The 23,274-nt window shown below is 42.2% G+C and overlaps 1 protein-coding gene and 1 long non-coding RNA gene across 5 annotated transcripts in view; one reads left to right on the forward strand and one right to left on the reverse strand.

Moving 5' to 3' along the window:
• SLAMF6 (SLAM family member 6) overlaps window positions 1–15,419 on the forward strand; it is a 38,599-nt gene extending 23,180 nt beyond the window's left edge. For 2 of the 4 annotated variants that reach the window (XM_065543554.1, XM_005541247.4), the window contains 7 exons: window positions 3,779–4,111; window positions 9,116–9,379; window positions 9,816–9,926; window positions 10,265–10,303; window positions 11,331–11,413; window positions 13,241–13,312; window positions 13,662–15,419. In XM_065543554.1, the coding sequence (XP_065399626.1) occupies window positions 3,814–4,111; window positions 9,116–9,379; window positions 9,816–9,926; window positions 10,265–10,303; window positions 11,331–11,413; window positions 13,241–13,312; window positions 13,662–13,709 (915 nt within the window). In that variant the 5' untranslated portion in view covers window positions 3,779–3,813 and the 3' untranslated portion in view covers window positions 13,710–15,419. The remainder of the gene's footprint in view (window positions 1–3,778; window positions 4,112–9,115; window positions 9,380–9,815; window positions 9,927–10,264; window positions 10,304–11,330; window positions 11,414–13,240; window positions 13,313–13,661) is intronic. The other 2 variants (XM_005541248.4, XM_074039263.1) reach the window with 2 other exon arrangements.
• Window positions 1–23,274, reverse strand: part of LOC107130612 (uncharacterized) — a 149,219-nt gene that overhangs the window by 94,849 nt on the left and 31,096 nt on the right. The gene's annotated exons all lie outside the window — the stretch shown is intronic.

Here is a 23,274-nt window from a genome sequence, read left to right on the forward strand (position 1 = left end):
ATAACAGAGTATTAAAATGCTCATAGGAAAGATGTTGATGACAGCAATGATCATGTGCCTGGAACCCATATGACAATTCATGAAAGAGAGAGGAAGTGCAAGCTTACCCAGGAGCTGAGCACTAGGACGCCAAGAGACATTTCCTCCCCTATTCTGCTCCTCTCATAAGAAGTAAGAAACCCTCAGAAATGACAACATTCCATGCTCATGGACTGGAAGAATCAACATCGTTAAAATGGCCAAAGCAATTTCTAGATTCAATGCTATTCCTATCAAACTACCAATGTCATTCTTCACAGAATTAGAAAAACTATTCTAAAATTCATATGGAACCAAAAAAAGAGCCCAAATAGTTGAAGCAATTCTAAGCAAAAACAACAAAGCCAGAGACATCACACTATCTGACTTTGAACCATACCATAAGACTATAGTAACCAAAACAGCATGGTACCAGTACACAAACAGACACATAGACAACTGGAAGAGAACAGAAAACTCAGAAATAAAGCCACACACTTACAACCATCTGATTTTTGACAAGGCCTACAAAAACAAGCAATGGGGAGAGGACTCCCTATTCAATAAATGGTGCTGGGATAACTGGCTAGCCATATGCAGAAGATTGACACTGGACCCTTACCTTTAACCATATACAAAAATTAACTCAAGATGGATCAAATATTTAAATGTAAAACCTCAAGCTATAAAAATCCTAGAAAAAAATAGGAAATATCCTTCTTGACATTGGCCTTGGCAAATAATTTTTGGCTAAGTCCCCAAAAGCAATTGCAACAAAAACAAAAATTGACAAGTGGAACCTAAGTAAACTACAGAGCTTCTGCACAGCAAAAGAAACTATCATTATAGTAAACAGACATCTTACGGAATGAGAGAAAATATTTGCAAACTATGTATCCAACAAAGGTTTAATATCCAGAATCTATAAGGAGCTTAAACCAATAAGCAAAAACCCCATTAAAAAATGGGCAAAGGACATGAACAGACACTTCCTAAAAGAAGACATACAAGTAGTCAACAAACATGAAAAAATGCTCAACATCAGTAATCATCAGAGAAATCCAAATCAAAACCACAATGAAATACCATCTCACACCAGTCAGAATGGCTATTAATAAAAGTCAAAAAAAAAAAATAGATGCTGGTTTGGTTTATGATATGGTTTGATTGTGTCCCCACCCAAATCTCATCTTGAACTGTAGAGCTCCCATAATTCCCACATGTCATGGGAGGGACCCGATAGGAGGTAATCGAATCATGGGGGTAGGTCTTTCCTGTGTTATTCTCATGATAGTGAATAAATCTCATGAGATCTGGTGGTTTTATAAAGGGGAGTTCCCCTGCACACATTCTCTTTGCCTGCCACCATGTAAGATGTGACTTTGGCTGGGCACGGTGGCTTACATCTGTAATCCCAGCACTTTGGGAGACTGAGACAGGTGGATCATAAGGTCAGGAGATCGAGACCACAGTGAAACCCCATCTCTACTAAAAATACAAAAAATTAGGCGGGTGTGGTGGCGGGCACCTGTAGTCCCAGCTACTCGGGAGGCTGAGGCAGGAGAATGACATGAGCCCAGGAGGCGGAGCTTGCAGTGAACTGAGATTGCACCACTGCATTCCAGCCTGGGTGACAGAGCGAGACTCCATCTCAAAAAAAAAAAAAAAGTGACTTTGTGCCTCCTTCACCTTTCGCCATGATTGTGAGTGCCATGGCCTCCCCAGCCATGTGGAACTGTGAGTCAATAAAACATCTTTCCTTTATAAATTACTAGTCTTGGGTATGTCTTTATCAGCAGTGTGAAAATGGACGAATACACTTTTTTGACTTTTTAATAATAGCCATTCTGTCAGAATGACAGCTGGAAGAGAATAGAAAACTCAGAATACACTAATCTACTTTTTTATATTTTTGTATAGCCATATACAGAAGATTGAAACTGGACCCTTACTATTCTGTCAGAATGGCTATTATTAAAAGTCAAAAAATAAAAAAAAATAGGTGCTAGGTCCCACGGTGAGGTTACAGAGAAAAGCAAACAGTTATACAGTTAGCGGGAAATGTAAATTTTCACTGTGGAAAGCAGTTTGGAGATTTCTCAAAGAACTTAAAACAGAGCTACCATTCAACCCAGCAACCCCATTACTGGGTATATAGCCAAAGGAAAATAGATGATTATGCCAAAGGAAAATAGATGATTATACCAAAAAGACATATGCACCTGTATGTTCATCACTATGCTATTCATAAAAGCAAAGACAAGGATCAACCTAGGTTCCCATCAATGATGGATTGGATAAAGAAAATGTGGTACGTATACACCATGAAATACTAACCAGCCATAAAAATGAATAAAATCATGTCTTTTGCAGCAACATGGGTGGAGCTGGAGGCCATAATCCTAGAAAACTAACACAGAAACAGAAAACCAAATATGACATGCTCTCACTTATAAGTGGGAACCAAACACTGAGCACACATGGACATAAATATGGGATTAATAGACACTGTGGACTACTAGAGGTGGAAGGAAGGGAATGGGTATGGGTTGAATAACTACCTATTAGTTAATATGCCCACTATCTGGGTGCGATATACCCATGTAACAAACCTGCACATGTACCCTCATATCTAAAATAAAAGTTGAAATTTTTAAGAAAAAGAAGGAAGAGATCCTGAGAAGGTTAGGTAATGATTATGGTTATTTATTCATTGACCCTCTAGAACATTTCCACAGACTCTACTACGTGTCAGACATGGTGCTGAGTACTGACATGCAAGGATGATTAAGGCATGGTCAGTTAGACAAACAGGTGAACAAGATTACAAAATAGTGTGAGAATTGCTAAGAATTTGGGAAAGGATGCTAAGGAAGCATCTTCTTTAAGAATCATTGTGACTATTTCACCTTTTTTGCTTAAACATTGATAGTTCTGAATAAGCTCACAAGAATGTGGCCATCATGTGTTACTATGAAATTATATATATTATTTCTATGTGTATCAATTTTGTCTCCTCCTAATCTTTCTGAGAGAATAAAGAAATATCTTCTGGTATAATGAAAAGAATACAAAGTCACTGGAGTCAGAAGACCTGGGTTTGAATCCTGACTCTGCTATTCTTTAGCTGTGCAACCCTGGGAAAATTAGTTAACCTTTCTGTGGCTCAGTTCCTTTATCTATAAATGGAAGTAATAATATCCATCCTGCCTGCCTCACAGATTGTAGTCAGCATCAATGAAATAATGTATAAGAAGAACTGACTATCCTATAAATCCCTGATATTAGTCCCTATTACCAGCCTTCTAAATTGCACAAGCCTACTAAGATGGACACACAGTAGGCAATCAGTAAATATCAGGCTTTAATTATACTTTATTAGCAAAGACTTGCAGTTTTTGGAGTCTATAGTTTCCTGTCCCCCTCAACCTAATGTCAGAGGAATTCAGAGGCTGGGGTCACAAAGTATAGTTATGACCTAGGAGTGACCAGCCAGTGTAGAACCCAGCGTGGACTGAGCCAGTTTCATATAGACTAGCTGCCTACTAACCAAGAGTGGCTGACATTTTGCTAGAGGTGAAGCTCTGGGACTGTGATTATTCGTTTAGAACCATCTCCTTATGCTTTCTTACTCTGTCATATCTCTGAGTTTTGGTATCAGAGAGCTCTAACAGACTGGCAGAGTTAGGTGAAAGGGTGCAGGACTTGGCAGGGAGATTGTCAGGAACATTTGTAAAACCTTTTCCTTCTGTGTTTACAGGGAATCTAGTTTCACAAAGCAGCTCAACCCCACTGATGGTGAATGGGGTTCTGGGAGAGTCGGTAATTCTTCCCCTGGAGCTTTCTGCTGGAGAGATGATCGCGTCCATCACTTGGCTTTGCAATGGAACATCTCTTGCCTTCATAGAACCCTCTGAAACCAAAAGTCCAAATATCCGCGTGACTCATCCTAAACAGCGAAAGCGACTGAACTTCACCCAGTCCTACTCCCTGAAACTCAGCAACCTGGAGATGGAAGACACAGGCTCTTACAGTGCCCAGATAACCACAGAGACCTCTGTAAAGCTGTCCAGTTACACTCTGAGGATATTCAGTGAGTCAAAATATGGGGTTTAATTCCATATGGACTGAAAAATATACATGTATTTCAATCCTATGTGATTTCAAATGTGCACTGTCACCTAGTGGTAAAGAATATGGCATTTGGAGTCATTGAGTCAGTGTCAACACAATGACATTGCAAAGCCAGTTAATGACAGAGCTGAGGACAGAGCCTGTCTTGTGTCCCAGCTCAGAATTACTTCACTCCAGTAAAATGGTCTTCTTCAACCGGAAATGTAGCAGAAGTAATGGAAATCAAATATTTATGATAGTGTTGCCTTGTGCATTACATGTATTTGCCATGTAATTCTCACAAAGCCTCCATGAGGTAGGTACAGATCTTATACCCTTGAGGCACAGCCTCAGTCACAGTGATTTGCGTACAAGTCACAGAGATAGTAATGGCAGCACTTCCCACATAACTACCTGCCACAACACCTCCCTTTTCACAAAGGCTAGTCTGACCCAGTAGAGTGATCTGTGTATAGAATAGTGGTCTACCTAGAAAGTTCTCTGCAAAGATAGGCTGATAATGAGAAGCATCCTTTCTGTCAAGTTTATTTAATTTTTAACAATATTTTCCCCCAATGGCTCATATTAATCACCAGTCAACAATCTGCCTTCCCAAGATTAAAAAGAATGAAAACGTTATCAACATAAAATTATGGAAACTATAATGAGGTTGCTTATGAGTCAATATCAGAAAAATACCTCTCTAGCAACCAGTGATATTCAGAGATGCCATTAATGGCTTTAGAATAATGACTTAGCAGGAGATTCAAGCATTAAATTGGCAATCAGACCAGAAAACATGAAAGACCACTGAAATTCTATAATTCTTATCCACTTGAGGGCCTGTAGTGTCTAAAATTCACTCAGAGTTCTTTGGGTTAAGACATGGTACTCAAAAAAGCACTGTTAAAATAAAATGTCTCCACAGACAGATTACAAGTTAACTTTTAGTATCCCCTGAATATTTGGCAGGTTTATCATGTTAGATTAGTCAAAGGCATGTCCTTGAAGAATAGAACACCAAACAGGTAAACGTAATGGGAAAGAGGTGATGTCTGGAAAACTTCTACACAAGCGATTCTAACTAAAAGGGAAAAATCACCCTGGGGCAATGTATTACTTTCCTGAGGCTGCTGAAATAGAAATACCATAAAGTAGGTGGCGGAACAAATTCATATCCTCTCACAGTTCTGGAGGCCAGAAGTCCAAAATCACAGTGTGGGCAGGGCTGTGTTCCCTCTGGAGGCCATAGGGGGCAATCTACTCTTTGCCTGTCCCATCTTCTGGTTGCTGTCAACACTCCTTGGTTTTCTTTGGCTTGTGGCTGCATCACACCAATCTCTACCTCCATAGTCAGGTTGCCTACTTCTCTTCTGTCTGTCTCAAACATCCCCTTGCTTTTCTCTTATGAGAACACTTGTCATTGGGTTTGGGCACTATCCAGATTATACTGAATAATCTCATATAACTTAATTCCATCTGCAAAGACCCTTTTGTCCAATAAGGTAATATTCAGATTCTGGGAATTAGGACACGGACAGATCTTTTGTGAGGTCATTATTCAACCCACTACAGGCAGAATCACCCTGGGTGACCAGTAATTATCAAGGCAGTGTAGGATACTGGAGAGAAGAGAGACTCATCCAATGGAAAGCCTGAAATGGGTACCAGGCTTCATCACGTTTGCTGAGATAATGTTCCTCTAACATTGTTGAGAAGACCAAGTATGACTTATCTTGCAACATCCACCCTCTTGAGGCTCAATACTGATCTCTTTCAGGGATTTTTAGAGTGCCATCTCCTTCAAAGGCACATACACAAAGAACTGTGTGAGCTATACCAGGTAATTTTATGATAGTGCAAAGGAATTCCTTTTTTTGTTTTTTTTGTTTTTTTTTTTTTGAGACGGAGTCTCGCTCTGTCGCCCAGGCTGGAGTGCAGTGGCCGGATCTCAGCTCACTGCAAGCTCCGCCTCCCGGGTTTACGCCATTCTCCTGCCTCAGCCTCCCGAGTAGCCGGGACTACAGGTGCCCCCACCACACCCGGCTAATTTTTTGCATTTTTTTAGTAGAGACGGGGTTTAACCATGTTAGCCAGGATGGTCTCAATCTCCTGACCTCGTGATTCACCCGTCTCGGCCTCCCAAAGTGCTAGGATTACAGGCTTGAGCCACCGCGCCCTGCCAGGAATTTCAAGGTATAAGTTATATAGATTTGATTTTTAACATTGCTCAATCTCTTGATATGTGCCAGGATATGAATGGCAAAGATTTGATTTTATGGGCCAATATCAATTAATTAGGACTGACTGCTAACATGGTTTGGCTCTGTGTCCCCACTGAAATCTCATCTCGAATTGTAAACCCTACATGTCAAGGGAGGGACCTGATGGTTGCTGATTTGATCATGTGGGAGGTTTCCCCCATGCTGTTCTCATGATAGTGAGCTCTCATGAAAGCTGATGGTTTTAAGTGTGGCACTTCCTTGCCCTTTCTCTCTCTCTCCTGCTGCCATGCAAGACACGACTTGCTTCCCCTTGCCCTTCCATCATGATTGTAAGTTTTGCTGAGGTCTCCCTATCCATGTAGAACAGTGAGTCAATTAAACCCCTTTTGTTTATAAAGTACCCAGTCTCAGATAGTATCTTTATAATAGTGTGAAAACAAACCAATACAACTGCCTAGAGTTTAATGTTAAGAAAATGTTGAAGCCATGATAAGTTTATTAATTGAGTCAACAATATTTGTTAGACATGGATAATGTCCAAGGCACTGTCGTAGCACCTGGAATACATCAGTGAGCAAAACAGACAAAGATCACTGTCCTCATGGAGCTGACATTCTGGAAGGGAAGTAGAGGCAGGTAACAAACAATTCACATAACATATAAACAAGTGATATAGCATGTAAGAAAGCCCTGATTGGTATGAACAAAGGAGAGATTAAAACAGCATAAGAAGCATCAAGAGTGCCAGGGAGCAGGGGACAATTTTAAAAGGAGTGATCAGAACAAGCTTCATTGAAAAGATGACATTTGAGCCAAGACCTATTGGAAGTGAGGAAGTGTGCCATGCAGACAACCGGAAACCACGCCATCTGGCATAGATAGCAAGATCCCCTGTGCCTAGCCTACTCAAGAAACACCAAGGAGGCCAAACATCCAGGAGCAGACTAAGGGGTAGGTAATAGAAAATGAGGCCAGAAAGGAAACAGGGGCCACATCGCATAAGGACTGAGAGCCATCACAAAGACTTTGGCTTCTACTCTCAGTGACACTGAGAGCCATCAGAAGGTTTTGCAAACAAGTAATATGATTTGACTTACTTGTCTAAAGGATTTCTTTGGCTGCTCTGTTGAGAATAGAGTTCAAGGGAGAGGGGTAGAAGCTAATGGCCCAATTAGGAGACCATTGCAATAGTCCATACAAGAGTTGATGCTAGCTTGGATCAGGGTGGTAGCAGTGGAGATGGTGAGTAGTGGTTGCATTTTGGACATATTTTGAAGATAAAGCCACCAGGATTTCCTGATGTGGGAGTATGAGATGAAGATATGAGTCAGCAATAACTCCAGGGGTTTTGGCCTCAGTGAGGGGAAGGATGCAGTTGTCAACAAGTCAGGTGGGGAAAACTGTAGGTTGAGAAGGTTTGGGAGAGAAAAACAGGAGTCCTTTAGACTATACCAAGTTTGAGATATACTTACACACTTACATACATGTGGAAATGTCCTTACATATTCATTAAGTGGAAAAAGGTAGCAAGATGGATTTTTTTTTTAGTTCAGCCATCAACATTGGATGAGGAAGATGTGACTTTCATGACAAATATTTGCTATCCCTATACCAGGCACTGTCTCATTTATTCCTCAAAATTACCTGAGAAGTGAGTATTATTACCTAGTCTTACAGATAAGGAAACTGAGGCTTGGATATAGCAGTAATTTGTCCATGGTCATGTAGCCAGTAAATTACAAAGCCATGATCTTAATTCAGGTCTTCCTGACTCCAAATCCAACACTTTTCCCATACATGAAAACTCTGTTCTGGTAAGATTTCAGTACAGATACTCCACAACCCCTACTCAACTAAGCTTAAAGCACTACTCGGTCTCTTCTAATCAGAGAATTGGAGTCATTCTCTTCCTGGTTGGGTCATCTTTACTTCAAACCTCAGGCCAAGGCTAAGTTAGTAGCCTTTTCTGTTTTGCTCCCATGTTCCCATTGGTTCACAGTTACATCTTACTAGGCAGTATTTCCCGGTCTTTGCTCTCAGAAATATCTGCATCACATGTCATCTCACATGCCTAGATATGCTGCACTTCTTTGCTCCCCAGAATTGCCTGCTTGCTTTCTCAGCTTCTTCACTTCTTCCTTCCCCAGTTCTTTGGTTCTCAGCATTTTCCTTTCTGTCTTGCTGACCTTCTACATCTGAGTCTCTTTCTCACTATTGGAGCCAGCTTTAGATACAGTGAGAACCAGGATCCCCATAGATTCAAATTCCCCAAGGAAGTGATGCTTCCATCTTCCACCCCAGTTAGGTAATTCTGATAGCAGAGGAAACAGGACTCTTGCACCTGGTCTTTTGGCTTCTGACCTCACTGAGGTGCCGTCAGAATTCTCAGCTTGGTCTCCAAATTGTCTTTACACAGGGGCAGAGTACAAGTACTAGAAGGGACCCCAGGGATAAACTGGAGCCCAGAAATATAAAATGACCACCCCAAAACTATCCAACTAGTTGATAGAAACCTCAGTCTCTCTCTTCCCACTTCTTCTGCTGGCTATCCTGTCCCATACTGATGTCCTGCATCATTTGGTCATCCCAGACCTTGCTACCATCAATTGGGCAATAAAAGCAGAGTCCTTTACAGAGTCTACAGACCATAATATATACAGCAAAGGTGAAATACAAAACATTGAAGTGAAGGATATTTTTCACAGGGGGCTGAGCCAAGACATTTGTCCTTAATCTAGATCTTATTTTTCTGCAAACAGGACAACTGAGGAGCATACAAGTTAACAATTACAGTCAGCTCTTTCAGAATAGGACCTGTGAGATCCATCTGACCTGCTCTGTGGAGGATGCAGATGACAATGTCTCATTCAGATGGGAGGCCTTGGGAAGCACACTTTCAAGTGAGCCAAACATCACTACCTCCTGGGACCCCAGGATTTCCGGTGAACAGGACTACACCTGCATAGCAGAGAATGCTGTCAGCAATTTATCCTTCTCTGTCTCTGCCCAGAAGCTTTGCGGAGGTAACAGCTTGCCTCAGGTCTGAGAGCCTTGAGCAGCTGTGGGGTGTAACGCGTCCTCACATCCTACATAATTTCCAAAACTGTGGCCCAGTGGGAGGCAGAAAATGCTGCTGGGAGGGGACAGATGCCCTCTGGAGCTCTGCATCTCTCAGTACTCCCAGAGGACTCTCCCTTCCTCTCCATTCCCCAACCCCTCCTCCAACCCACTCAGAACCCAAAAGCAAAGGCCTGGGAAGGTACGATTGCTTTCTCCCTACAACTCCACTGGGCCCCACCCTCCCCTGCCTGCCACATAGGACTCTCACCCCAAAGCCTCTGGGTATAAATAAACCTACCTAGCCCCCAAATATGGCCTAGAAAAGGCTCCATGAAGGCTCCAAGAACAGTGGGCCTCACTTGATGTGTCTCAAATGTCATTTCTTTTTTCTCTTTTCAGATGTTAAAATTCAATATACAGATACCAAAATGATTCTGTTTGTGGTTTTTGGGATATGCATAGTCACCGGTTTCATCATAATGCTGTTACTTGTTTTGAGGAAAAGAAGAGGCAGGTTTCCTTTCTTCCTACTTGTCTCCTCTCCAGGGTTCCAGGGATTGAGAGTTTGGGGCCTCTGATTCCCAAGGATCTCTTGTGGAGGACAGGAGGAGGGAGGGAGGCTGCAAACCCCGGCTCAGCTAGTCCACTGAGATGATCCTGGGGTGTGATCTTGCACCTGCTAATATCCTCAGAGAAATATCCTACAGGGAAAAGTAGGACCCTGTCTCAGGGCTGCTTGCCCTTCCTTTTGGGTCCCCTCCCACCACATCCCAACACTCATGGGGTTGGGGGTGAAATGCCTCTCCCACTGCTGTCACACATTTCAATTTTCTGGTTTTATTTTTCAGATTCTCTACCTTTGTCTACTCAGCGAACACAGGGCCCTGGTGAGCATTCAGACTCTTAACTCTCCATCATAAAGCAGATGGGAAGAGCCAAATGGAAGAGAAAGGGGGATGGCAGAGGGCTGGATAATGACAGAGGAAGGAGTCAGAATGTCATTACTCAGACCACATGGTGTGAGGGGAGATGACCTGTAATCATGGGTCCTACATGGTTCACAGGCACAGGCATGTGAACCAGTCACTCAGACAGTTTCTCTTGGTGATATCAGGTTCATTCACCACCCTGCTGATGGAGACACTAAGTCCCAGTGAAAGGGATCATCCCTCGTCACCCAGCAAGTCCAGGGCACAGGCAGGATTAAAGTATCCAAGACACAAAACCAAACTGTCTGACTGCATCATTACTGTTGAGCCAGGGTTTTGGCAATGGATAGACACAGTGGAAAGAGAAAACATGATATAGAAACACAAACACAGGCTCTGGACTCAAGATTGGCTTTGGGTCTCGTTTCACGCATGAGTGATGCATGACATCACTTGTAGAGGAAAAGGCATAAGGTCTGAAGTCGGAAGACATGAATTTGAGTTCCGGTTTCATCACTGCCTGTATGGCTTTGCACAAGTCAGTTAAGCTTTCTGAGCCTCCAGTTCCTCATCTCCAAAATAATCAAATCCACTATAGGGACCTCTGAAAAGCTTAATAATATCCTGTCTGTGAAATAACTGGCTCCTTATGTTTGCCAACAAGGTGTCTTTAGCCCTTCCATAGGCAGTGCTATTTGGTCCCAGGAGCTTCCTGACCCACATGTGAAGCCTGAGGGAGACTCTGAAGCTTTAGGGGACCTCAACACCACCTCCTACCCCAAGAGATGTGGTCAGAAATAGACCACATGACTGAGAAGGTTCAACCAGAACTCCAAAGACTGTCAAGAATGAGTGATCCCTCAGGAAAGCAGATGCTTCAAACACCTGCCTATCTGGGGACACAGTGTGCACTGGGGAGGGCGAGGTCCTGGGAGAGCAGTCCCAGAGTCCTTCTGCCGTTGACTGTGCCTTCCTATGTTAACAGCAGAGCCTGCGGGGAACATAGAGTATGTTTCAGTCTCTCCAGTGAACAACACTGTGTATGCTTCAGTCACTCATTCAAACAGGGTGAGTCCTTTCAGCTTTATACGCCATTGCATTGTCAGTTTTACAGCCATTGTTCACAAACTTGTCACCATAACCATCTGACTGATCAAATGACCATTGAGGGGAGGAGAAGACAGCCACAGCAACAGGGGCAGCAAAGTTATGTGCTAGACCACTCTGGTGTCTGCCGTTCTCACCCTTAAGGACATGTTTATTCACACCCTGCTTTACACCGTTCTCCAACTGCTTGATACATCAGTAAGTCTTGTCCCTTCAGCTTAATTACAAGCTCACTGAAAGTACAAATTATGTCTTCCTCTCTCTTGCCCTGTATCCTAGCCAAATGATCAGTAAATACTTGCTGAATGGGTCAGAGTTCCACTAAGTTTGAAAGTTTCCTATGGACATAGTTCCATAGCAGGGGACTGACTTCTCACTGTGGATGTAGGGGTCTTAGGGGAGCTCAGAAATAGTCTCTCAAGAGGGGAAGGGGGCACAGTAGAGGCCACTAAACCATGAGCAATGTTTCACTCCTCCCCTCTCATCTACAACATAACAGGATGTCCTTAGTCAAGCATCAGCAACTCATCTGTCATGCATCCGCAGCTCCCCACCACCCCTAAATAAAGGACCTGCAGGTGGCACGTCTCTAAATAATACTATACATTTTGAGAGGCCAGTTTTCATGTCTTCTGAAAAATAAGCCAGGAAAGCTTAGTATTTTCCAAATGATGTAAGCAATGATCTATCTAGAAATCTTGGATTCCCTTCACCTATATTTGCAAAGTATGCTCCTTGATGACAGGGAGCAAGAAGGGGTACTCTCACTTGCTCAGGCATTTCTATTGCCTTTGCAAATTCCTCTTGAAGACAAGTTAACTCACACTCTGACAAATCAAAACACTAATTTCCTACAAATGTGTTAGCTTTCTGTTTAGCAAAAAGAAAAAAAAATGTGCTTTGGAGAGTGCAGTGGCACAATCACAGTTCACTGCATCCTTAACCTCCTCAGGCTCAGGTGATCCTTTTTCCTCGGCCTCCTAAGTAGCTGAGACTACAGGTGCGCACCATTACATCAGGACAAATTTTCTACTTTTTGTAGAGACGGGGTTTCGCCACGTTGCCCAGGCTAGTCTCAAACTTCTGCACTCAAGTAATCTGCCTGCCTCATCCTCCCGAAGTGTTGGGATTACAGGCATGAACCATTGTGCCCAGTCGAGGTCTTGATAATTCTCTAAATACTTCTTTAATTTAAAGTGTCAAAATCTTTGAGTAGGTTCTTTGAGGGGCGTAGGGACTTCTGCTATTATTTCTGTAACGTGCATTCCACACAGAGCCATTCTTAAGGCCAAGTGTTCCTATTCTACCCATTCCCCATGCTTGAGGAGATCCCAATGACAGGATGACCAGGCAGTTAGAATTATAGCAAAAGATGGAGCAGGCAAAATGGGCAGTTTCAGTCATAGCTAGTAAAAATTTGAGGCAAAACATATAATATAACTATCTGGTATATAAGCTCTTTCTTAAAAAATGGAGGAAGGAAAGTAGAGGTGGACAAAGGACAAGAATACTTCCTTCCCTTCATACAGCAAGGCTGTCTTTCTCTGGCTCTTGAGCCCACTGGTTTGCTGCCGTGTTGCTCTTCTGTTTGGGGCTCAGGAAATGCCACTAAACCCTCACAGGTTTGTTAGCTAGTGATGCTTGGTCTTCCACTAAACATTCCCCGGCCTTCCTCTGGAAGAACTTTGACATATTCTCTTTTTTGTTACACAGTCCTTCCTAAGAATATATCTATGCATTAATCTCTTTGTCTCTGTATAAGTCAAACTGGTGTGATTCTTTTTACAGGAAACGGAAATCTCGACACCTATGAAAAATGCTACTGTCACAATTTACTCCACAGTTAATCATTCCAAAGAGGTAAACCCATGATTGCTCCATGTCTTTATATTCTTGCCTCTCTCCACAGACCTATGATTTTGCAAATAAAGTAAAAATTAAAAGGTCATCTTACAGATGCACAAACACCAGCAGCATACGGAAAGTCTTGGGACATCAGCAGAACATATCCAACAAGTTATTTTGTGTTAGGGCCACCATGCATAACCGAGTTTTCAAATTACATGTTTTTTAATTTAATCCTGCCCTGTGCTGTCAATATCTCTACTATCTGCCTGTCAGTAGTCTCCAATTCTCCTCTGTAGTTATGAGGGGTGGGCTGAGGTTCCAGTTCCAGTTAACCTACTTCATCTTCTTCTTTTTCCCACAGAGTAAACCCACTTTTTCCAGGGCAACTGCCCTTGACAACGTCGTGTAAGTTGCTGAAAGGCCTCAAAGGAATTCAGGAATGACACATCTTCTGATCCCATGAGAGAGAACGAAGAGCAGGAAGCTTGGTTCCTATTGTTCCTGGCAAAGGAATCTGAATATCTAGGATAGAATTATCACCTCCTGTCCTTCAGATTTAAAACTGCTTACCTGGGTCAAACACCTAAGGATAACATCATTTCCAGCATGTGATTCAAATAATATTTTCCAATCCACTTCAGGCCAAAACATGCTAAAGATAACACACCAGCACATTGACTCTCTCTTTGATAACTAAGCAAATGGAATTGTGGTTGACAGAGAGTTTATAATCCAGAAGACAACCACTTCTCTCCCTTTAGAAAGCAGTAGGATTGACTCGTTGAGAAATAATACAACGTGTTGGTTACATGTGTAGTCTCTGGAGTTGGATGGGCCCTGCTCATATCCTGATACAAGTTGAGCATCCCTTGTCTGAAATGCTTGGGACTAGAAATGTTTCAGATTTCAAATTTTTTTCAGATTTTGGAATATTTGCATTATATTTACTGGTTGAGTATCCCAGATCCAAAAATCCGAAATTCAAAATGCTCCAATGAGTATTTCCCTTGAGTTTCATTCATGTCAATGCGGGGCTCAAAATCTCAGATTTTGGAGCATTTTGGATATTGGATTTTTGGATTTGGGATGCTCAACTTGTACAATGTTTATTAGACACATCTCCTGGGACATAGTGCCTAACCTCTTGGAGCCTTAGTCTCCCAGACTGAAAAAGGAAGAGGATGGTATCACATCAGTTCCATTGTTTGAGCCAAGAATCTAAGTCATCCCTGGACTCCAGCGTCTTTGTCACCACGCCCTTTGGACTCTACCTCAGAAATATTTCTTGGACCTTCCACTGCTCCCCCAACTCCTTGACCACCATCCTGTATCCCACCATCACCACCTCTAACCTGAATCCTACCTTAACCTCAGAACAGTTCTCCCCACTTTTGTTCTTGTCCCTCTCTAACCCCCTCTCCACAAGACTGCCAGAGTAATGTTTTTAATATAAATTGGATCCTTCAGTTGCCTGCTTAAAACCCTGAAGGCTTCCCAATGCAGTCGAAAGAAATACATTTTCCATGGCCCCGGATGGTCTGACCCACCTCCAGCCTCAGCTAGCTTTACCCTTCTGACACTCTCTATGTAACCTCCCTGATCTTCTTTTAGTCTCTCTATTAAAGGAAAAGGTCTTTATGTTAATTATTTACATATTCCTGCAGGCCTTTCCTCTGCCTGCTGGGGTCCTCCTATTCTTTATGCCTTAATTTAAATATGTCACCTCCTAAGAGAAACCTTCCCAGACCACTCTACCTAAAATGAATCTTCTAGACCGGGTGTGGTGGCTCATGCCTGTAATCCCAGTACTTTAGGAGGCCAAGGTGGGGAGATCACTTGAGGTCAGGAGTTCAAGACCAGCCTGGCCAACTTGGTGAAACCCTGTCTTTACTAAAAAATACAAAAAAGTTAGCCAGGTGTGATGGTGCACCCCTAAAATTCCAGCTACTTGAGAGACTGAGGCAGGAGAATCACTTGAACCCGGGAGATGGAGGTTCCAGTGAGCCGAAATCGTGCCAATGTACTCCACTCTGGGTGACAGAGTGAGACTCTGTCTCAAATCATATAAATAAAACTAAACAAAATAAAGTAAAATAAAATAGATCTTATTATTCTGTTACACCTTCTTGTCATTTATTGCATCATTAAACAGTTATTTTTATTTTGTTAACATCTATTTCTCCCACTATACCCTAAGCTCTTCAGGAACAGAGACTGTTTTGTTTATCACTGTAACCCTAGCACCTAACACAGTATCCAGTATATGGCAAGTGTTCAAAAAAAATTTTTAGTAAATAAATGAATATGTAATGGGGTTTTGTGAAAATGAAATAAGACAATACACCTGGAATCCCTAGCATAGCTCTCAGCCACATAAAGGAGTTCAATAAATGGCAGTCAGCATTGTTGGTATCATTACTGATATAATTAGTACAAATTAATAATAGTACAAATTAATTATTATTACTGAATTACACAGAATCATCTCACAAACCTTCAGCACAACAAGACATGTGACAAAGACCAGCTCTCAACACCATAAGATTCAAAGGGAAGGGGTTGGGGAGTTGGAGTGGGGAAGAACTGAAATAATGGCTGAAAAGAATAGAAAAGAAAAACAAAGCTCATCAAAGTTAATTAATCTCAAATGTTAGCCATCAGTTACATCATTAGTCAGTGGAGTAGGACAAGATAGGGAAGTTTAATCAAGAAAAAGGAAGAGTTTCCAAGGAATAGGTTCATGGAGACTTCAAAGAAAAGAGAAAAAAGAGGGTTACTGCCATGTTCGTGCAAGATGACCTGAAGCTCAGGGGAAATCTCACTGGGCAGGTAAGAGAGTGCTTTCCTTTCAAGCAGACCACCCCCCAAAAAAAATAGTAATTTTTTTTTTTTTTTTTTTTGTGTGTGTGTGTGTGTGTGTGTGTGTGTGTGTGTGTGTGTGTGGAAACTTTGAAGACTTCCAAGCTTCTTCAGAGGAGGAAAAGGAACAATCTGTAAAGTCAGTGCAGGTAGAAAAATATTTGCAACATCTAGGGTGCCTAAAATCAGCAAGAAAATTAGGGGATATGTCATGGAAGGCACTACTAATTCATCTAGAGCAGGAAATCTACCAGAATCTACCCTGAGTCTGGACTGCACTGGGGAGGATCACAGACAAAACAAAAACTAAGGGCATATCTGTGGATATCTAAGAGGTGAATAAGAAAAGAACTCATAAGAAAATTCAGCTCACATGTCATTATAGACCAGTTACTAAAATACAGACTTCCTGATTGCTATATTTCTTTCAATCTCTTCAACTTTCTCCCTTTTTATCATAAATACCACACTCTCTTCTCTTGGCTTCTGTGACACTACGTTCCCCCAGTTTTACTCCTTCCTTCCTAGCTGCTTCTCAGGCTCTTTGCAGATCCACTGCCTCCTCCACAGGACGAGTAAAGACTGAAGCTAAGGCTCACATGTGGGTCCCTTTCACTTCTCCATCGATGTAGTCTTCTTATCTGATGTCAGCCATTCCTACTGCCTTGATAGCATTTATAAGTTAATGGTTCCCAAACACATCTTAAGTCCTGACCTCCTGGCTTACCTCATTAATGCCTCCTTGGCATCACCATTTGCATATCTTGTAGATATATCAAAGGTTTTTTAAAAATCAAAACTCTTGGGCAGATGCAGTGGCTCACACCTGTAATCCCAGCACTTTGGGAGGCCGAGGCAGGTGGATCACTTGAGGTCAGGAGTTTGAGACCAGCCTGGCCAACATGGTGAAACCCTGTCTCTACTTAAAATACAAAAATTAGCCGGGTGTGATGGCGGGCTCCTGTAATCCCAGGTACTCAGGAGGCTGAGGCAGGAGAATCGCTTGAAACCGGGAGGCAGAGGTTGCGGTGAGCCAAGATCATGCCACTGCACTCCAGCCTGGGCAACAGAGTGAGACTCTGTCTAAAAAAATAAAAATAAAAACAATCAAAACTTGATTTCTCTTATCAAGCCTTTTCTTCTACTATGCTTTTTCGTATCAGTAAAGGGTATTGTTATGGGAGACTCTCAATCAGATCTCCTTTATAAAACTGAAAACTACCCAGTACTCACCATATAACTAATCATTTTTGTTTTCTTGTGGGAAACAAATGGATTTCATCAACAATAACCTAATGTATTGTTCTGAAGTTAAATACATTAAACCCGGATGCCCCATTCCCAAAAGATAAATTATGCATTTTGCAAGCAGGGAAGAAAACATGCAATGCTTACAAAATTCCTACCAAAAAACAAACTTTCTTTGCCCAGGAGGTAAGCTTGTTCTTTAATATTTTCATTATAGAATTGAGGAAATAGTAGCCCCATTAAACTACTTTGAATAAGGTAAGATGGCTGTGATTGGCTGTCCTGGAAAGGTAATGAAAGGGAATAAAAATACTCTTCCCTCTCTGCCAGCCCCCAGTCATTCCCACTGTGTGGTCACGAAATGTTGACAAGGCCTACAAGACCCCTACTCACATCTCTACTCCTTTCACAGCATTCCAGCCACACTATTCTTTATTCAGCTTCTAGAATAATCTAGACTCTCCCTGCTTCTGTGCCTTGTGCATACTGGGACCACATCCCTGTGAGGCAACAATTAGCTGGTGCTGAGTAGCCTCTGTCCTATTCTAAACGGGGCTTGCACTTCACATTTCACTCCTGGCCTGCCCTGCCTACTTCACTCACTTATGATACCTACCTCGTACTGAAAATAGTTAAGTTTCCAACCTCTTACCTACACCATAAAGCTTTGCCCCACATCATGTTGGTCAAAGGAGCACATTAATTCGTCCCAAAATAACAATGTCTGATCTCACTTGTCCACACCCCATCCCACCCTCAAGTCAACACCTGAACCCCATGTAGCTTTAGGACACTTGCCTGAAGCTTTTACCATTTAGCCTCCCTCAGGGTTCATTGTGTACATTGATATGAGGAAGCAGGGCCATAGCTGGATGCAGAACAGAGAGAAGGCTACCCTGTCCAAGGTCACTGGATAGACATTTCACACTGAGTTTCAAGGTGATGAAAAGAATGGGCTAAGAAGTGATTTCTCAAATGGAGGGGGAGCAAGTCTGACCCCCTGACTTTCCCCTTCCCAGAGGCTATCTAAAAGCACTCTCTGTGGGAAGAAAGGAGGGGGACATCATCACTGACCTTTTACTACCAGACCTCTAGAATGAATGGCCATGTCCAAAGCTTTCGCTTCCTCACCCCTAGCCCACTCTTCTGAACCTGCATTCTTGGAGGATATCAACCTCTAGAGGCAGAGATCTTTTCTCTGCATTCTGGTGCTCTCTGCAGCATTTGACATCACACAATCCTCCCATCACCCTTGAGGTTTCCCTCCTTTTAATGCCCATTAAGTCACATCATCCTAGTTTTCTCTTTCTGGCTCCTCCTTACCTCTCTCTCACTTAGTTTCTCTTATTATTTATGTCCTATAATTAGATTTGTTTCCCTAGGTTCTGCTGACTGGGTATCTTCCTGGATGTCTCATAATCACCTTGTATTCTGTTGTTCATTCTCCCTTTGACTTCTAATGACCCAAGGAAAGTAGAACATCCCTCTCAGGATGCAACAACAATCCAAAACACAGGGTGAATGCATGGCAATTTAAGACACGGGGGAAGTAATTCCAATATCTAACTTCTGAGCACAGAGATTTTCAGAGGAAAAAGGGTGTGGGAAAGGAGCCTGCCTGTGATAGAGGGCAGAATGTGCCATTTAAAAGGGCATAGTCAATATTATATTATATTTAGAAAACAAAAGGTACCTATTAAACAATGAATCCTACACATCATTTTGTTTAATAAATACTTATTATTTAGTCATTCATTTAGTAACCACTTAACTGCCAACTGTGTGCCAGGTACTAAACTAAACACTGGTGATGTGACCTTGAATGAGATAAAAATGGCCTCCATCCAGCATCATGCTACCTGACTTCAAACTATACTACAAGGCTACAATAACTAAAACAGCATGGCACTGGTTCCAAAACAGATATATAGACCAATGAAACAGAACAGAGGTCTCAGAAATCACACCACACATCTACAACCATCTGATCTTTGAAAAATCTGACAAAAACAGGCAATGAGGAAAGGATTCCCTATTTAATAAATGGTGTTGGGAAAACTGGCTAGCTATATGCAGAAAACTGAAACTGGCCCCGTTCCTTATATCTTATATAAAAATTAACTCAGGATGGATTAAAGACTTAAATGTAAGAGCTAAAACCATAAAAACCCTAGAAGAAAACCTAGGCAACATCATTCAGGACATAGGCATGGGCAAAGACTTCATGACTAAAACACCAAAAGCAATGGCAACAAAAGCCAAAATTGACAAATGGGATCTAATTAAACTAAAGAGCTTCTGCACAGCAAAAGAAACTACCATCAGAGTGAACAGGGAACCTACAGAATGGGAGAAAATTTTTGCAATCTATCCATCAGGCAAAGGGCTAATATCCAGAATCTACAAAGAACTTAAACAAATTTACAAGAAAAAAATCAAACGACTCCATCAAAAACTGGATGAGGGATATGAACAGACACTTCTCAAAAGAAGACATTTATGCAGCCAACAAATGTATGAAAAAAGGCTCATCATCACTGGTCATTAGAGAAATGCAAATCAGGGAGGATCAGGCAAGATGGCTGAACAGGAACAGCTCCAGTCTGCAGCTCCCAGTGAGATCCACGCAGAAGGCGAGTGATTTCTGCATTTCCAACTGAGGTACCTGGTTCGTCTCATTGGGACTGGTTGGACAGTGGGTGCAGCCCATGGAGGGCAAGCTGAAACAGGGCAGGGCGTGACCTCACCCAGGAAGTGCAAGAGGTTGGGGGATTTCCCTTTCTTAGCCAAGGAAAGCTGTGAGAGACTTTACCAGGAGGAATGGTACACTCCTGCCCAGATATTGCGCTTTTCCCATGGTCTTAGCAACCAGCAGTCTAGGAGATTCCCTCCAGTGCCTGGCTCAGTGGGTCCCATGCCCACGGAGCCCAGCAAGCTAAGATCCATTGGCTTGAAATTCTCGCTGCTAGTGAAGCAGTCTGGGATTGACCCGGGATGCTGGAGCTTGGTGGGGGGAGGGGCGTCTGCCATTGCCAAGGCTTGAGTAGGCGGTTTTATGCTCACAGTGTAAACAAAGCCACTGGGAAGTTCAAACTGGGCAGAGTCCACCACAGCTCAGCAAAGCTGACTGCCTCTCTAGATTCCACCTCAGTGGGCAGGGCATCTCTGAACAAAAGGCAGCAGCCCCCATCAGAGACTTACAGATAAAACCCCCATCTCCCTGGGACAGAGCACCTGGGGGAAGGGGCAGCTGTGGGTGCAGCTTCAGCAGACTTAAACATCCCTGCCTGACAGTTCTGAAGAGAGCAGTGGTTCTCCCAGCACAGCGTTCAAGCTCTGATAATGGACAGACTGCCTCCTCAAGTGGGTCCCTGATCCCTGTGTAGCCTGACTGGGAGACACCTCCAAATAGGGGCCAACACACATATACACTATGGAATACTATGCAGCCATAAAAAAGGATGAGTTTGTGTCCTTTGTAGGGACATGGATGCAGCTAGAAACCATCATTCTCAGCAAACTATCACAAGAACAGAAAACCAAACACCTCATGTTCTTACTCATAGGTGGGAACTGAACAATGAGATCACTTGGACTCGGGAAGGGGAACATCACACACCAGGGCCTATCATGGGGTTGGGGGGAGGGATTGCATTGGGAGTTATACCTGATTTAAATGATGAGTTGATGGGTGCTGAGGAGTTGATGGGTGCAGCACACCAACATGGCACAAGTTTACATATGTAACAAACCTGCACATTATGCACATGTACCCTAGAACTTAAAGTATAATAATAATATTTAAAAAAATAAGTAGGGGCCAACAGAAACCTCATACAGGAGAGCTCTGGCTGGCATCTTGTGGGTGCCTCTCTGGGACAAAGCTTCCAGAGGAAGGGTCAGGCAACAATGGTTGCTGTTCTGCAGCCTCTGCTGGTGACACCCAGGCAAACAGGTCTGGAGTGCACCTCCAGCAAACTCCAACAGACCTGCAGCTGAGGGGCCTGAGTGTTAGAAGGAAAAGTAACAAACAGAAAGGAACAAAATCAACATCAACAAAAAGGACGTCCACACCCCATCCATAAGTCACCAACATCAAAGACCAAAGGTAGATAAAACCACAAAAATTGGGAGAAATCAGCACAGAAAGGCTGAAAATTCCAAAAACCAGAACACTTCTTCTCCTCCAAAGGATCACAACTCTTTGCCAGCAAGGGAACAAAACTAGACAGAAAATGAGTTTGATGAGTTGACAGAAGTAGGACTCAGAAAGTGGGTAATAACAAACTCACCTGAGCTAAAGGAGCATGTTCTAACCCAAAGCAAGGAAGCTAAGAACCTTGAAAAAAGGTTAGACGAATTGCTAACTAGAATAACCAGTGTAGAAAACAACATAAACGACCTGATGGAGCTGAAAAATGCAGCACAAGAACTTCATGAAGCATACATAAGTTTCAATAGCCAAATCAATCAAGTGGAAGAAAGGATATCAGTGATTGAACATCAACTTAATGAAATAAAGTGAGAAGACAAGATTAGAGAAAAAAGGGAGAAAAGAAATGAACAAATCCTTCAAGAAATATGGGACTATGTGAAAAGACCAAATCTAAGTTTGGTTGGTATACCTGAAAGTGATGGGGTGAATGGAACCAAGTTGGAAAACACTCCTCAGGATATTATCCAGGACAACATCCCCAACCTAGCAAGGCATGCCAACATTCAAATTCAGGAAATACAGAGAACACCACAAAGATATTCCTCGAAAACAGCAACCCCAAGACACATAATAGTCAGATTCACCAAGGTTGAAATGAAGGAAAAAATGGTAAGGGCAGCCAGATAGAAAGATCAGGTTACCCCCAAAGGGAAGCCCATCAGACTAACAGCAGATCTCTCAGCAGAAACCCTACAAGCCAAAAGAGAGTAGGGACCAATATTCAACATTCTTAAAGAAAAGAATTTACAACCCAGAATTTCATATCCAGTCAACAACTTTTCTTAAAGAAAAGAATTTACAACCCAGAATTTCATATCCAAACATAGTTATGAAACTGTTTCATAAATGAAGGAGAAATAAAATTCATTACAGACAAGCAAATGCTGAGAGATTTTGTCACCACCAGGCCTGCCTTACGAGAGCTCCTGAAGGAAGTACTAAATATGGAAAGGAACAACCGGTACCAGCCACTGCAAAAACATGCCAAATTGTAAAGACCATCAATGCTATGAAGCAACTGAATCAACTAATGAGCCAAAAAAAAACCAGCTAGCATCATAATGACAGGATCAAATTCACACATAACGATATTAACTTTAAATGTAAATGGGCTAAACGCCCCAATTAAAAGAAACAGACTGGCAAACTGGATAAAGAGTCAAGACCCATTGGTGTGCTGTATTCAGGAGACCCATCTCACAGGCAAAGATACACATAGGCTCAAAATAAAGGGATGGAGGAAGATTTACCAAGCAAACAGAAGGCAAAAAAAAAAAAAAAAAAAAAAAAAAAAACGAAGGGGTTGCAATCCTAGTCTCTGACAAAATAGACTTTAAACCAACAAAGGTCAAAAGAGACAAAGAAGGGCATTACATAACGGTAAAGGGATCAATTCAACAAGTAGAGCTAACTATCCTAAATATATATATGCATGCAATATAGGAGCACCCAGATTCATAAAACAAGTTCTTAGAGACCTACAAAGAGACTTAGATTCCCACACAATAATAGTGGGAGACTTTAACACCCCAATGTCAATGTTAGATCAATGAGACAGAAAATTAACAAGGATATCCAGGACTTGAACTCAGCTCTGGACCAGGTGGACCTACAGAACTCTCCACCCTAAGTGCAAATTAAAAAAAAAAAA

The sequence above is a fragment of the Macaca fascicularis genome, chromosome 1 (assembly GCF_037993035.2).
Source record: "Macaca fascicularis isolate 582-1 chromosome 1, T2T-MFA8v1.1".
Lineage (NCBI taxonomy): Eukaryota > Metazoa > Chordata > Mammalia > Primates > Cercopithecidae > Macaca > Macaca fascicularis.